The 14,663-nt window shown below is 51.1% G+C and overlaps 2 protein-coding genes across 5 annotated transcripts in view; one reads left to right on the top strand and one right to left on the bottom strand.

Moving 5' to 3' along the window:
* Positions 1 to 1,614: 1,614 nt before the first annotated feature.
* DNASE1 (deoxyribonuclease 1) lies at positions 1,615 to 5,503 on the top strand. Of its 4 annotated transcripts, XM_053555343.1 has the most exons (9): positions 1,615 to 1,932; positions 2,288 to 2,435; positions 2,806 to 2,894; positions 3,043 to 3,126; positions 3,528 to 3,643; positions 3,931 to 4,043; positions 4,119 to 4,273; positions 5,014 to 5,110; positions 5,375 to 5,503. In XM_053555343.1, the coding sequence occupies exons 2-9, from the start codon at positions 2,289 to 2,291 to the stop codon at positions 5,420 to 5,422; spliced, it is 849 nt and encodes a 282-aa protein (XP_053411318.1). In that variant the 5' UTR covers positions 1,615 to 1,932; position 2,288; the 3' UTR covers positions 5,423 to 5,503. The 4 variants fall into 4 exon arrangements, with proteins under 4 accessions (XP_053411318.1, XP_053411320.1, XP_053411319.1 ...); XM_053555345.1 differs by lacking the exon at positions 2,806 to 2,894; XM_053555344.1 differs by lacking the exon at positions 5,014 to 5,110 and having other exon boundaries at positions 5,375 to 5,494.
* Positions 5,504 to 5,564: 61 nt separating this feature from the next.
* TRAP1 (TNF receptor associated protein 1) overlaps positions 5,565 to 14,663 on the bottom strand; it is a 52,723-nt gene continuing 43,624 nt past the window's right edge. Inside the window, exons 12-18 of the mRNA XM_053555341.1 lie at positions 14,203 to 14,350; positions 11,118 to 11,303; positions 10,484 to 10,622; positions 9,947 to 10,032; positions 8,385 to 8,530; positions 6,036 to 6,108; positions 5,565 to 5,807 (exon numbers count right to left, since the gene is read on the bottom strand). Coding sequence (XP_053411316.1) covers positions 5,706 to 5,807; positions 6,036 to 6,108; positions 8,385 to 8,530; positions 9,947 to 10,032; positions 10,484 to 10,622; positions 11,118 to 11,303; positions 14,203 to 14,350 — 880 coding nt within the window. The 3' untranslated portion in view covers positions 5,565 to 5,705. The remainder of the gene's footprint in view (positions 5,808 to 6,035; positions 6,109 to 8,384; positions 8,531 to 9,946; positions 10,033 to 10,483; positions 10,623 to 11,117; positions 11,304 to 14,202; positions 14,351 to 14,663) is intronic.

Here is a 14,663-nt window from a genome sequence, read left to right on the forward strand (position 1 = left end):
AAAGCCAGCACCACAGCCCCTCCAAATGGGCAAAGCCCCTGGGATGGGGTGGGGAGCTAAATAATGCCACCCCAGAAAATGTGTCCCCATTCCTAGGACCTCTGCATGTTAATTCAAAATAGCAAAATAGACTTGGTAGACACGATTAAGGATGGTCCCATCACCTAGGAGGAACTTAAAGGCAGGCACATGTATAAGAGGCAGCAGAGGAGAGGTGACAGAGGAGACCATGTGACCACATGGCAGACACAGTGACACACCACAATCCAAGGATTGCCTGCAACCATCAGAAACTAGAAGACAGGGAAGGATCCTGTGGCCTCTGGAGTGCCCATGACCCTGCTGACACCTCAAATTCAACCATCTGGCCTCCAGAACTGTGAGAGCATCAATTCCTAATGTTTTGAGCCACCAAGTTTACGGTGGTTGAAGCAGGAGCCTCAGGAAATGAATATAAATGAGAAACTAAAGGATTTCAAAAAGAAATTATTGGACCCAAGTCCTGGCCTAACTTCTAATTGGCGGCCCACCCTTGGGAACTGGTCACTTGGGGTCATCTGGGCTTAAACACAGTCTGTTGTCCAGCACAAGAAAACTCCCTGCTGTCCAGCAACTTGGGGTGTGCCTTGCACTCCCACCCTTCCTGGCCCTGTGGTCAGTGGACCCACAGGCCAGGCAGCCCTGATGCAAGAGGCAATGCCCTCTGTCCAGGGTCCCAGGCTTCTTGCTGAGTTGCCTGAATATCATGGCTAATGCAGTAGGGAAGCAGGAGTGAGGGTTGATGTAGGGTCCTTGGCTACCACAGGGTTCCAATTGCAATGTGCAGCTCGTTCCGGGTGACCTCGGGGCCTTCAGACCAGCATAGGTAGCCTGGCTCCATTGTTCCCCAGACACTGGCTATATCCATCCCTTGTCAAGAGACTGGGGTTATGGTGGGGGTGGGGCTGTATGTGTGAAGGACGCAGGAACCTCTGGCCCTTTCAATAGATGTTTCAAAACCAAGTGAAAGGCTCAGGGCCTGTAGCTCAAGCGGCTAGGGCGCTAGCCCCATACACCGGCGCTGGCTGGTTAGAATCCAGCCTGGGCCTGCCAACTAATAATGACAACTACAACAAAAAATAGCCGAGCATTGTGGCAGGCGCCTGTAGTCCCAGCTACTTGGGAGGCTGAGGCAAGAGAATCACTTAAGCCTAAGAGTTGGAGATTGCTGTGAGCTGTGATGTCACAGCACTCTACCCAGGGTGAAAACTCTGTCTCAAAAAAAAAAAAAAAAAAGTAAAAGCTGGATCACACCTGTAATCCTAGCAGTCTGAGGGCCAAGGCAGGTAGATCACTTGAGCTCAGGAATTTGAGATTAACCTGAGCAAGAAAGACCTTGTCTCTACTAAAAATAGAAATAATTGCCCGAGTTGGCAGTGGGGGCCCCTGTAGTCCTGGGTCCTAGGGAGCTTGAGGCAGAAGGACTCCTTGAGTCCAGGAATTAGAGGTTGCATGTGAGCTATGATGATGCCACTGCACTCCAGCCTGGGTGACAAAGTGAGACCTTATCTCAGAAAAAAAAAAAAAAATTACACACAAAAACCCCAAGTGCCAACATGAATTATCAGATGCCGTTTTTACTGTAGCAAGGAGCCTATGCCTGTAGAAATAAGCACGTGTCAGCCACCTATCTGCATGGAAGTCACACAGACACCCTCAGCTGCACACGTGTCCTAGGGAAGGGCCAGCCACCTACCTTTAAAACCCGGAGTGGAACACACACTGCCAGTGAAGGACCCTGTGCCCACGGCTGTCAGGACTTCACAGCTGTTGTCTTTAGACACGTCCTTTTGTAGAGTACTTTTTCTTATTTTTTCTTATAAAAGGAGAAAATAGCCATAAAAGAAATTTGGAATTCTGTCATCTCTGTGGAGATCATCATCGTCACCTCAGGTGAGCACCAGGCCCCAAGTCTGGTCTTTCTGGGTGATAGTGAGTCGCAGAGCTGTGGGGGCTGGGTTCAGAGCTGCATGCCCTCAAACAGTGAGGGGTCTATTCCAGTCAACATGGGTACCAGTGGGCTCTGGTGTCCCTCACAGGGGCTAATTTTCTGGTGGGTGAAGGAGTGAGAAGACCTAGGATCCTCTGCTTGGCACTAGGTGCCTGGCTCTCTGAATTTTGTGTAAACAGATCTCCCTGGCCTGCATTCTAGCCCAGCCTGTTAAGGTGACCAGTGGCTCCAGGGAGGTTGGGGTGCTGTGGCAGGAGATGATGTCTCCCTACAAGTCTCTAACCTTCATTTTCCCAGGATGGAGCAGGTGAGGCTGCTGGGAGCACTGCTGGCCTTGGCCGGCCTGCTACAGGTGGCCCTGTCTCTGAGAATTGCAGCCTTCAACATCCGGACTTTCGGGGAAACCAAGATGTCCAATGCCACTCTCTCCAAATACATTGTGCAGGTAAGTCCAGGGTGGCTACGTCCCTGAGGGTAAAGGAACCCTGGAAGGGATAATGGGTCCTGTGCTTATGGGCAGGACCAGCCTTGTGGAGCCACAGGTTTGTTGGGGCATCAAGCACCTCTGGTCTTAGCCTTATCAGTTAGGGGCTGAGACCTAACTGCCAGCCCAGTGTCCTTGTCATGGCTGTATTAACAATGATTGGCAGCGGGAGTCCAGGCCAGAGCACAAGGCTACAGGCAAACAGGTGGGAAAATGCCTGGGAGCAGCAGCTGCAGCCCCTGCTGGTGCCTGCAGGCGGTTCCAGGCAGGCAGGGCTGGATGCACTCAAGGTCACCACAGCCAGCTCAGAACTGTGGCTCCACCCCCCCAGATCCTGAGTCGCTATGACATTGCCCTGGTCCAGGAGGTCAGAGACAGCCACCTGACAGCCGTGGGGAAGCTGCTGGATGAACTCAATCAGTGGGTGACAGCGAGGGGTCTTGGGGGTGGCAAGGACCTCGTCCTGGGCATGGCCTCCCTTACGCAGTTATGTGGGCAGAGCCCTGTCTTTAGCAGCCAGAGATTCCCTATATGGCCCCCTGACTGGAACCTTCTTTCATCAACCCAGGGATGCACCAGACACCTACCGCTATGTAGTCAGTGAGCCGCTGGGACGCAGCAGCTACAAGGAGCGCTACCTCTTCGTGTACAGGTGAAGCCCTGAGTCCACCCAGTCCATGACAGCAAGGACCAAAAGGTGTGAGACAGGCCCGTGACTGTACCTCAGCAGGCACTGACAGAAGGGTGGTTTAGAGCCCAGGAATCCCTCCCTCACAGGGGGTGGGGACCCCAGCAGGCTTGGGGAAGCAATTTGCCATAAGGCACAAGAACCCAAGGCTAGTGCAGAGTCCAGGTTAGACATCTCAGACCCTGTGGGGTAAGCACTGGCCAGCTGTTGGGTGCCTTTCACAGGCAGGCAGAACATGGTGGAGCTCCAGGCCCTCAGCTCCTCCTGCGGCCCAGGGCTCAGAAGGCAGGCCCAGCCTCAGGTGCCATGTAGAAGGGGGCAGCTCCCCAGCTCAAGGCCACTCCTCCCACCTGGTCTTCCTACAGGCCTGATCGGGTGTCTGTACTGGACAGCTACTATTACGATGATGGCTGCGAGCCCTGTGGGAATGACACCTTTAGCCGAGAGCCAGCCATTGTCAAGTTCTCCTCCCCATTCACAGGCGAGTGCTGCTACCTGGGTCCTCAGCCCTGCCCCAGCCAAGACAGCCCCAGCCCCTCCCCAGGATACCTGGAAAGCTTGTCACATGCTGCCCCCTAGCCCTAGTGCTCAGGTTTTATGTTCTGTAGGAAAATGTCCACTCCCTGGGACTGTCGTTCCTTCTTTATCCCGCCCCAACAGCATGAATGAGCCTGGCCTGTAGGAGTGTGGGGCCAATACACCCTCGGGGCAACTCACTCCAAAAGGGTTCTGCATGCTATGTGCTTAGTATAACCACTGTCTCCTCAGAGGTCAGGGAATTTGCCATTGTGCCCCTGCACGCAGCCCCCACAGATGCAGTGGCTGAGATTGATGCTCTCTATGACGTCTATCTGGATGTCAGGCAGAAGTGGGACATGAAGGTGAGGCTCTCCTGGGGGCAGTGGATTCAGGGGCCTTTATTTGTCCCTGGGCCAATTGGCGTGTGTTCTTGATAGGACATCATGTTGATGGGTGACTTCAATGCGGGGTGCAGCTATGTGAACCCCTCCCAGTGGCCATCCATCCGCCTGCGTATGCACTCTGCCTTCCAGTGGCTGATTCCTGACTCAGCTGATACCACGACTACTTCCACACACTGTGCCTATGACAGGTGAGCAGGGCAGAGCCTGTTCAGGGGCTTTTGGGCTTGGGTAGACATAAAAGGTGCCCCCATGAGCAACTTTATTTATTTATTTATTTTGAGACAGAGTCTTATTTTGTCACCCCTGGTACAGTGCCACAGCATCACAGCTTATAGCAACCTCAAACTCTTGGGCTCAAGCGATTCTCTCGCTTTAGCCTCCCGAGTAGCTGGGACCACAGGCACCCGTCACAATGCCTGGCTATTTTTTTTTTAAGAGACAGGGTCTTGCTCTAGCTCAGGCAATCTGCCTATCTTGGCCTCTTAAGAGTGCTGGGATTACGGGCATAAGCCACAGCGCCCAGCCCCCCATGAGCAACCTTGACTTACAGGTCAGCTTCAAAAATGGCCAAGATTGAGAATTAGTCAATCCACTTAGAAAATGCAGTAAAAAGGGCCACATTTCTTAGTTTTTTGGAAAAGCATGTTTACGGTTAAAAGGAGAGGCAGAAACCTGGGTTTTCAGGTGGTCTTTTTGTCTCTGAATAGCCTCAGGTGTACAGGCTAGGGGTGTGCAGTTCTGGGCACCACAGATCTGTGCTGGTTCAGCTGCTGCTCGCGGGGGAGGTGCCTTCACTCAGCTCAGCTTGTAGGAACAGGCTGGAGCTGGGGCACCACAGTGAGGACTGTGATGACCCCAGGGAGAGCTGGATGGGCCCAGAGCCAGGCCAGCTAGTGAAAGGGAAACCTCCCTCATCCCAACACTGTAGGATTGTGGTCTCAGGAACTCAGCTCCAAGGCGCCATTGTTCCGGACTCAGCTGCTCCCTTTGACTTCCAGGCTGCTTATGGCCTGAGTGACCAGCTGGTATGTGTCCTTCCCTCCCATACCTACTGCTTTTCCACACAAGATGGGCCTGGCCTTTCCCTGAAACCCTGATGGGCTTCAGGCAGCATAGTTTTAAGCTGTGACTAGAAAGAGTCCTACCAGCTGTTCCCAGGCAGGCCTGGAAGTGAGGCATGTGGGTCCAGGAGCCACATGACCTGGATTCCATCAGGGATTCTGTTGCCCTCAGGGAATCTGGACACTAATGCCTGGGTGTCCCTGCACCTGCTGTATGTTTCCCCCCAGGCCCAAGCCATCAGTGACCACTACCCAGTGGAGGTGACACTGAAGTGAGCCTGATGTAACCTCATAGCTCCTGGAGAAGGTTGGTGACACCAAGCATGGCACGTGCACTCACAAGTGATTGTACAAAAAGGAACCTGTGTACCACCACAGCAACCTGCCTTCTCAGAGTCTGGACAAAAAGTCTAACATGTAGATTAAGAAATACCCTTTAATTAAGGTAAATAAAGATCAAGGCTCTCATCTGTGGTATCTGTCCTTCCTCCTGCCTGGAAGACACTTCCCAGGCTGAGGCCCACAGCTCTGCCATACTCAGGACCAGCCCCCTTGTCCATCAGCGTTTCTCTAGGGCCTTGACGAGAAGGTCATTCAGGCGGCCTACCATTGGTCTGGGGTCATCCACAAGCCCAGCTGTTATCATGGCATTCTCATATATCTGAAAGGCAGGGGTAGAAACCATGTTAGGAAGGCAGGGGACTCAAAATGCAAGGAAAGATGGGAGGAGAGCTTTTCCTTTTTAAAATAGTTTAAAGGAAATGGCACTGTTCCACCTCAAAGGTAGACGCAGGCTCCCAGAACTGGCAGTACGGCCTGGGTCCGTCTGATGGTGGCCCATCTCTAGAGTCTCCCAGGTTCTCATGAGCCTGGAGCTGGCTCCTCTTACCTGATCCACAAGCAGCTGGGCCAGGTCAGGCTCACTCTCCCTTAGCTGGCTGAGCTTCTTGATCAGAGTGTGCCTGCAACACAGAAGCCACCAGAGAAGCTGGCATAAGACTGAGTACCACCCACCCAGCACAGGGGCCTCTTCCCAGTGTCCCACTTACCTTTCTGAAATGTTGGGTGTATCAGAACATTTTAAAAAGTGCAATAAGACTATTGAGTATAGAAAAGTAAGATATAAATGAGCATGCACATTTAATTTTATTATATGCCCAGAAAGCCAGAGAAAATCAGTCAAAAGTTTCATTTGAAAATGCACTGAGGTAGCCGAACACTAAAATTAAGATACACTAAAACATCATAAAGGGCCAAAGGAGAAGAGTTAACTGCATGAAGACATGCACTGGTTTAGATAAGTAGACTATGAATAACAATGGTGAAACTTTCCCTGAATTAGTCCATAAATCTAATAATTCCTATATGTTAATAGATAATACTAAAAAATTTCTTTTGTATCTAAACAATCTAAAATTTATATAGAGGCTTGGCACCAGCACAGTGGTTATAGCACTGGCCACATACACTGAGGCTGGTAGGTTCGAACTTGGCTCGGGCCTGCTAAAACAACAATAACAACTGCAACAAAAAAATAGCTGGGCTTTGTGGCAGGCGCCTGTAGTCCCAGCTACTCAGGAGGCTGAGGCAAGAGCATCGCTGAAGCCTAAGAGTTTGAGGTTGCTGTGAGCTGTGATGCCACAGCACTCTACCGAGGGTGACATAGTGAGTCTGTCTCAAAAAAAAAAAAAAATGAATAAATGAAAATAAAATAAAATTTATACAGAAAAGAATGCCAAAGAAAAGAAAGGAGAGAAAATCCCAGATGTTGAAACATGTTATATAATTTAGTTCTGAAAGTGAGAAGGTGAACAGCTCAGTGTCACAAAGTGAAAAATATGGAAATAGATATAAATACATATAGAAATTTAGTATCTGATAAAGATGGGCATTTCACTTAGAGTGAGAAGACAGATTATTCAGTTACAATGTCACGATAACCACTAAGTCATCTAGAAAACAAATAAGTTTGATTCCTACCTCATTACTTGTACCAAAAAAAAAAAAAAAAAACTCCAGAGGGATCAAATTTAAATGTAAAATTAATAGCTTACTATAAAGAAACAGGGAAGAAATGTTTCATATAAGAAGGGGAAAGCGATTCCAAGCAAAGTACAAACCAAGAAGCCAAAAGGAACAGAATGATACATTTTGACCTCATAATTTACTGCATAGGAAAAACATACCAGCTAGTCTTTAACCTTACTCATAAGAAAAATAAATCAGGCTCGGTACCTGTAGCACAGTGGTTACGGTGCCAGCCACATACACTGAGGCTGGCGAGTTCGAACCCAGCTGGGGCCAACTGTAACAAAAAAATAGCCGGACGGGTGGCGCCTGTGGCTCAGTGAGTAGGGCAATGGCCCTATATACTGAGGGTGGCAGGTTCAAATTCGACCCTGGCTAAACTGCAACGAAAAAACAGGCAGGCGTTGTGGCAGGCACCTGTAGTCCCAGCTACTCGGGAGGCTGCGGCAAGAGAATTGCCCAAGCCGAGGAGTTGGAGGTTGCTGTGAGTTGTGTGACGCCACAGCACTCTACCCAGGGTGATAAAGTGAAACTCGTCTCTACAAAAAAAAAAAAAATAGCCAGATGTTGTGGTAGGCACCTCTAGTCCCAGCTACTGGGAGGCTGAGGCAAGAGAATCACTTAAGCCCAGGAGTTTGAGATTACTGTAAGCTATGATGCCACAGCACTCTACTATCTTAGAATAGTAGATAATTTTTCACTCATAACAATGGTAAAAATTGGCCAGGCACGGTGGCTCCCACCTGTAATACTAGCACTCTGGGAGGCTGAGGCAGGAAGATTCCCTGAGCTTAGGAGTTCAAGACCAGCCTGGGCAAAAGCAAGACCTCGTCTCTAGTAAAAATAGAAAAATGAGCCGGCTACTGTGGTGGGCACCTATAGTTCAGGCCACTGGGGAGGCTGAGGCAGGAAGATCACTTGAGCCCAGGAGTCTGAGGTTGCTGTGAGCTAGGATGCCACAACACTCTAGCCTAGGTAACAAAGTGAGATTCTGCCTCAAAGAAAAACAAAACAAAACTTCACATGGGTATAGTTTAAACTTGAACTACACAAGTATTCTCTTCATAAATAGTCATCCAGTTGTGCAGAAGCTTCACGCACATTTCTTACATGTTACATTTTGTGATAAAGGGGCCCACATTCTCATATGATTCTGAAGAATGCCCTGGCAGGTAGGCAGGGACCAGAAGCACTAGAGCCCCAGCCTCACCTGGGGTTGATCTCCAGAGTGGGCTGTAGGAGCTGAGCTCGCTCCTCCTGGGTCCTGGCCAGCTGCTGCATACGCAGGAAGTGCCGGGCAGCCCCCATCTCCAACACCGTGACCATGGCAGGGTGGGTGTCTAGTCGCAGAGTCACCTGCAAGCAAAGTTCGGGGGCTGGAGATGAAGGCACCCCAGTGGTAAGGGGGCACTGGTAGAAAGGGGGAATGTAAGGATGGGAAAGATTCCCAAAGTAAGGGGACTAGGACTGGCAGGGCTTAGCCTAGGGAAGCTGCCCCAGACCCCATGGCAGAAGGAGGCAGGTCTCAGGGCAGGCCCTCAGACCTGGGACCTCACAGCGTCACCAGTGGTCCACTGGTAGGAGGAGCCCTGAGCTGCTAACTCCACACGAAGCTGCTGCAGAACCTGTGGGTGGCTCCTTCCTCATCCCAAAGCCACCAGTTGCCTTCTCAGCACCAAATGCTTTGCCTGCCATTTTCACCATGGTCCTCCAGTTTCCCTGCCAAGTCTACACATGTCTCCTAGGTTCCCCAGCACTGGTCATAGGCCCAGCCTTGGGCCAGGTCCTTCTCTGAGGTCTCTTATTTTCCCTCAACCTGTCCCTTAGGACAGCCTGAATGCTCTTCCAGAAGCCTCATTCCTGCACCCTCCTCCAATGTTTTTAGCAAATCTACCTTGGCCCACAGAGCATTCCCAGCCAGCTGCCCCTACACCGACCTGTGGGACCTGGGCCTCCTGACTCTAGGAGCCTGGCTCAAATCCAGCCTCCCAGAAGTCTACCCGTCTGGTCTCAGGTAGGCTGGGGACAACAGTCTGACCTGCTTCAAAGGTGACCTGAGGCTCAGTGAGTGAGCACTGGTAAGGTAAAGCTACAGAACTGTGACGCTGGGAGGTCCCATCTGCACATCCTGTCTCCTGAAGCTGGCTGCACAGGATTCCTGCTCTCACCCAGTGCTCCCTTGTCTCCCAAGTCCCTGCCACCTCAGGGACCCACCCACATCCATCCTCCTCTCTTTTCAGTTTACTTGACACTCTGCCTCTCCCTTGGGGCCACTTCTACATGTGTGCCTGAGCTAGTAGCCCCACATGGGACACCTGTTTCTTCTAACTGAGCTAGATTGGCATGGTCTTAGCCCTCCAGAACCCCCCACCAACATCCCAGGTGAGAACGTGAACTCCTGAGTGCTGGGGTGGAATGTCCCTTCTTCAGAAGGACCACGTCCTCAGCCACCACAGCTCCCACAGGGCCTGGACCAGAATGGCCCCAGGGTGGCCCGCTAGGTACCTTCTCTGTTCCTACCCGCCTACCTGGCCTGCAGCTGCTCTCCTTCCAACTTCTCAGCTTCCACATGCTCCATATCAAAGGAAACAGGGAGGCCCTGCCTCAGCAGCACCCCTGGGTAGCACATGATGTTTGTGTAGGGCCAGGGACCCCTGGGGTCTCCACCTTATATCACAAGTATATACCACTACAGGGTGGGCACCCACCAGGCCAGGAACTAGAAGATGGCAACCCACAGCCAGCTAGCAGCCCTCTCCCGGAAGGCCTCACCTTCACGTTTGTGACACGTGACCCCAGCGCATTTCTCATCCAGGCCATCAGCTCCTCCGTCTCCTTCTCTGACAGGCAGTCACTGGCTGCAGAAGAGCAGGCAGGGGTGAGCTCAGGGCCCTCCCCACCGTCCCTGTTCCTCAGGCTCCCTCAGGGTCCCACGTGGTGTGTTCTGCCAGCTCTTCCACCTCCTCCCCACCTGCCATGACAGACACAGACACTACCTTCATAAAACCTCAGGAAGGACAAGTCTGGCTGCGTCAGGCCCATATAATTTTGTTAGGGCTTAAAAAAACAATTCTGAGTCCCTCAGGAAGCTTAGTCAACCCCACAAGATGCCACATTGGAGATGTGGAGGTTATTTCCCATTAATATGGAAACAGGGAGATATTTTCCATTTATCACGGAGATGACAGGAGAGGCTGTGTGGGAAATAAACGTCAGGCCCCCCAGCCTGCCCTGGCTGCACCTGTACTCCCAGGCCCCTCCTTCCCTGGCCCTGTGCTAGACACCAGGAAGGAAGCTGGGGCGACCAACCTGGGGACCCATCCTCAAACTTCTCCTCCTTGTAGTGGTCCACAACAATGTCTGTCTCCACAGAGATCAGTTTCTTCTTGTCAAATTCACGGAGGTGCAGCAAGGTCAGCTCATCAAACTGCTCATAGCAAAAGAGAACCTGTGGACATCCAGGGACATCTGTCAGGCCTGGAGAGGTCTCTGCCCTCAGGAGAAGACGGGATGTGTGCGGTGCAGGGACTGGAGGACGCCACAGGAATCACTGGGATTCCTGGGCCTCAGCTGTACAGTGAGTTCCCCAGATGGGTCCAAAGGAGGCTCTGGCTGCCTCAGCAGTACAAATGTTACACTTGTAGAGAAATCCAATCCACAAGTGACTTAGTGAGAAATATCACCAGATGGCGGACAGTCTAGGCCTGTGTACCTGTAGACCCTGACCCACTGCGTGGCCCTCCTGGGTCTTGGGCATGTGAAGCCATTTCCCACCAGGCACAGAGCTGAGTAGCTAAAGACCCACCCCAGAGAGCTCAGAGCCTGCCTTGTCTTCTAACCTGGCCCCATGGGAATGACAAGCACAGAGAGCCCAGCCTGGGCAGCCAGCTGCCTGACCCCTGGGGAAGCCCATCCCACTCCACCCCATCCGTCATTCACCTACCTCCATGTCCTTCTGCTTCATGGCCTCGAAGTAGGGTGAGTGCTCAGCCAGGTGCCGGTTGGGGGCACACAGGTAGTAGATGTTGCGGGTGCCAGCCCGCATGCGGCTAGCATAGTCCATGAGACTGGTCAGCTGCCCAGCAGGCAGTGCTGAGGACTCGTAGCGCAGCAGCTTTGCTATGTCCTCCTGGCAATGGACAAGGGCAGGTCACTGCTTACTCTAAGTCTCCCACTTTCCACACCTCCCAACCCGCTAGGTACAGGCCATCTGAAGCTGACAGCTTCCTACCTCTCCGGCCTGGCTCAGGGCTCTGGGGATAGCTATGGTGGGTTCTTCCTTGCTGGTATCTGAAACAGGCCTTGCCCTGCCCACAGGCCCCAACTCGGAAGCTATGGGAGCTCAGGAAGCGCCTCCTACCTTGGTGGCCCAGGGGCTCCCTCAGGGAGCTATGCATACCATGTCCCCCAAGTGGCCAAACCCCACCCCGACAGACCCTGGACCCAGCACCTTCCCTCCATCCTCAGGAACAGAACCCCACCCTAGCAGGCACACAGACACCCACATGTGAAGTCCACGTTTCCCAGCCTTCCTCCCAGCCAGGTATGGTGGCTGACTAGCTGTGGCTGGTGGGGTGGGAGGTGGTCTTGGAGAACAGTCTTTAGAGGAGGACAAGCCCCTGTCTGCTGCACACAGATATGACCCCTGGAGCCTGTCTGGGTTTAGATGGGAGGTGCGTGGAAGGATGCAGGGGCAGCAGCAAGCTGGGGTCTGGACACTGCCTCACCTAAGCCACTGTCAGTCACAGGCACAGAGGAGGGCCAGGGAGTGCAGGGACACAGGAAAAGGGCATGGAGAACACCCAGGGGTAGGAGAATGATGTGACTGGGATTCTAGCTGGACAGAAGCAAGCAGAGGGAGGGAAAAACAGGGACCTGACGGCCAACCCACCAAGGCCCAGTCTATGTTCACACCCTAAGATGTGCGTTAACATATGTAGGCCCTGATCTTCATTAATAAACACACATACGTGACACAAGTGGGTATCTACACATCTACACAGCACTCAGGAAAGTCTCTGGCATGTACTGAGCACCACTCAGGTGCAACTAAAAGCACCTGCCCACCAAACAGTAAATTGTATAGTATGTGACCTATAAATTAAAAATGGCCAAAAAGTGTTTATAAAATGAAGGTATCATTTTTCAATAATCAGTTGTTTGGTTTAACTCAACTACTGGCCCCAGTGGTATAGTCTTATGGGATGTCTGTCTGGTGTATCAAAAGCCTCCCCTTGGGAGGGGAGAGGATAGGTGGAGGGAGGGTGATTGGTGGGATCACACCTACGGTGCATCTTACAAGGGTACATGTAAAACTTACTAAATGTAGAATATAAATGTTCAAACACAGTATTAAGAAAATGCCAGGAAGGCTATGTTAACCAGTGTAATGAAAATGTGTCAAATGGTCTATAAAACCAGTGTATGGTGCCCCATGATCGCATTAGTGTACACGGCTATGATTTAATAGTAAAAAAATAAAATAATAATTAAAATAAAAAGAGCCTTGTTAAACATGACTGTATCTTCCCCACCCAGGGAGTCAGATGCCTTGGCCTGCCTAAACTGAAACTAAAATAGGAACAAATGATGTGACTGGGATTCCAGGTGGCCAGAAGCAAGCTGAGAGAGGGAAAACAGGGACCCAGGGAGAGTTTAAACAGTCTGTACCGGAAAACACTGAGGTGTGCTGATAACCAGGAAGCAGGACGGGGGCCCAACAGAAGAGCCAGCCCTGAAGCCTTCCTGAGCACCCCATTCCCACACTCCTTCTCCTCCACAGGACCACACAGGTGTGGCTGCCCTCTGTCCCCACCAGAGACAGTGCACACCAGGGCCACATGGGGCTGCTTGTGGGGAGGCTCCTTCTATGGGTGAAATGTTCTGGGATAGATAGATGACAGGGAGGTAACGACACTGCAAGTGTACTGCCACTAAACTACAATTTAAGGGAGTAAATTTTTTTATTTTTTTGAGATAGAGTCTTGCTTTGTCATCCAGGCTGGAGCAACTTCACTCCTGGGCTCAAACGATCCTCCTGCCTCAGCCTCCCAAATAGCTGAGACTATAAGTGCTCATGAACACAAATGGCTAATTTTTCTGTTTTTAGTAGAGATGGGGTCTCTCTTTTGCTCAAGCTGTTCTGAACTCCTGACCTCAAGTGATCCTCCCACCCTAGCCTCCTAAACTGTTGTGATTAAAGGTGTAAGCCCCCATGCCTGCCCCTAAAACAATAAATTTTATAAATCTCAAGGTCTGTGACCTGTAAATAAAAAACGGCCAAAAAATGTTTATGGAATGGACTTGGTGACTGTAGCTCAGTGGCTAGGGCGCCAGCCACATACACTGGAGCTGGCGGGTTCAAATCTAGTCCAGGCCTGCCAAACAACAATGACAACTCCAACCAAAAAATAGCCGGGTGTTATGGCAGGCACCTATAGTCCCAGCTACTTGGGAGGCTGAGGCAAGAGAATCGCTTAAGCCCAGGCGATTGAGATTGCTTAAGTTTGAGATTGCTGTGAGCAGTGATGCCACAGCACTCTACCCAGGGCGACATAGAATCTGTCTCTAAAAAAAAAAAAAAGTTTATGGAATGAATGTATCATTATTCAGGAATCAGTTCACTAGCCCCAATCAGAACCACTAGCCCCAATGTTTCCCTGGTATATCACATACCTCCCCTTATTAAACACATCAGTATCTTGCCTTCCCTACCTCAGGAGTCAGACACCTTGGCGTGGCCTATCTCTCTGTGGCTCCCACTAAGGCCCCCAACATCCTCAATGAGGAGGAAACAGTGCGCACACCCCTTCCTGCTTCCTCCCAGGACTGGGGTGTCAGGGGGAGGTGCCTCTGGTGAAGAGCATAGAACCTTGAGAACAAGGATCAGGACACACTTGCATCCCAGAAGAGGCCCAAACTTCTCTTTCCAAGCCTTACTATTGCCACGTCCAGGGACACCTCTGCCAGCGTCCTTTGCAGCCCCAAAGCCAAAGATCAGAAGAAAGGCCTAGAAACTCAGCCCCTACCTTGACCTCCTGCTCCGCGGTGGTCACGATGCCCTCCCTCATGAACAAGCCATAATCTTCAAAAAACTTTGCATATTTCTCAGCATCTTTTTTACTCTGGTCAACGAAGAATTTTATTAGCCTCTTCTGTAAAACATCCCGGAGTTTCCTACAGAATAAAAATTCATTTAACACAAACAAGCCACTAAATATAAATGACCAGAAAGATACGAATCAATATCCATCCCCACTAATAAAGAAATGACAACACAACGTACCATTTTTGGCCAAACTGAAAAAAAGAAACAAAGGGAAACCCTTGGCAATCTCCGAGCAGGAGGCAGCACATGGGGTGCACGCAGGCATGTGAACTGACACACCTTGACCATAGTCTTGCAACAAACACCCCAGCATAGACCGATTTCCACCCTGTGACCCATTTGTTCCAACTGCAGGAATTACACGTTAGGAAATAATTACAA

This window comes from Nycticebus coucang, chromosome 12, assembly GCF_027406575.1.
Source record: "Nycticebus coucang isolate mNycCou1 chromosome 12, mNycCou1.pri, whole genome shotgun sequence".
NCBI lineage: Eukaryota > Metazoa > Chordata > Mammalia > Primates > Lorisidae > Nycticebus > Nycticebus coucang.

Coding starts and splice junctions, on each gene's coding strand:
- DNASE1 (XM_053555342.1), top strand. CDS start 2,289: ATGGAGCAGGTGAGGCTGCTGGGAGCACTGCTGGCCTTGGCCGGCCTG. Junction 2,436..2,805: donor TCTCCAAATACATTGTGCAG/GTAAGTCCAGGG, acceptor CCACCCCCCCAG/ATCCTGAGTCGCTATGACAT. Junction 4,044..4,118: donor GGCAGAAGTGGGACATGAAG/GTGAGGCTCTCC, acceptor TGTTCTTGATAG/GACATCATGTTGATGGGTGA.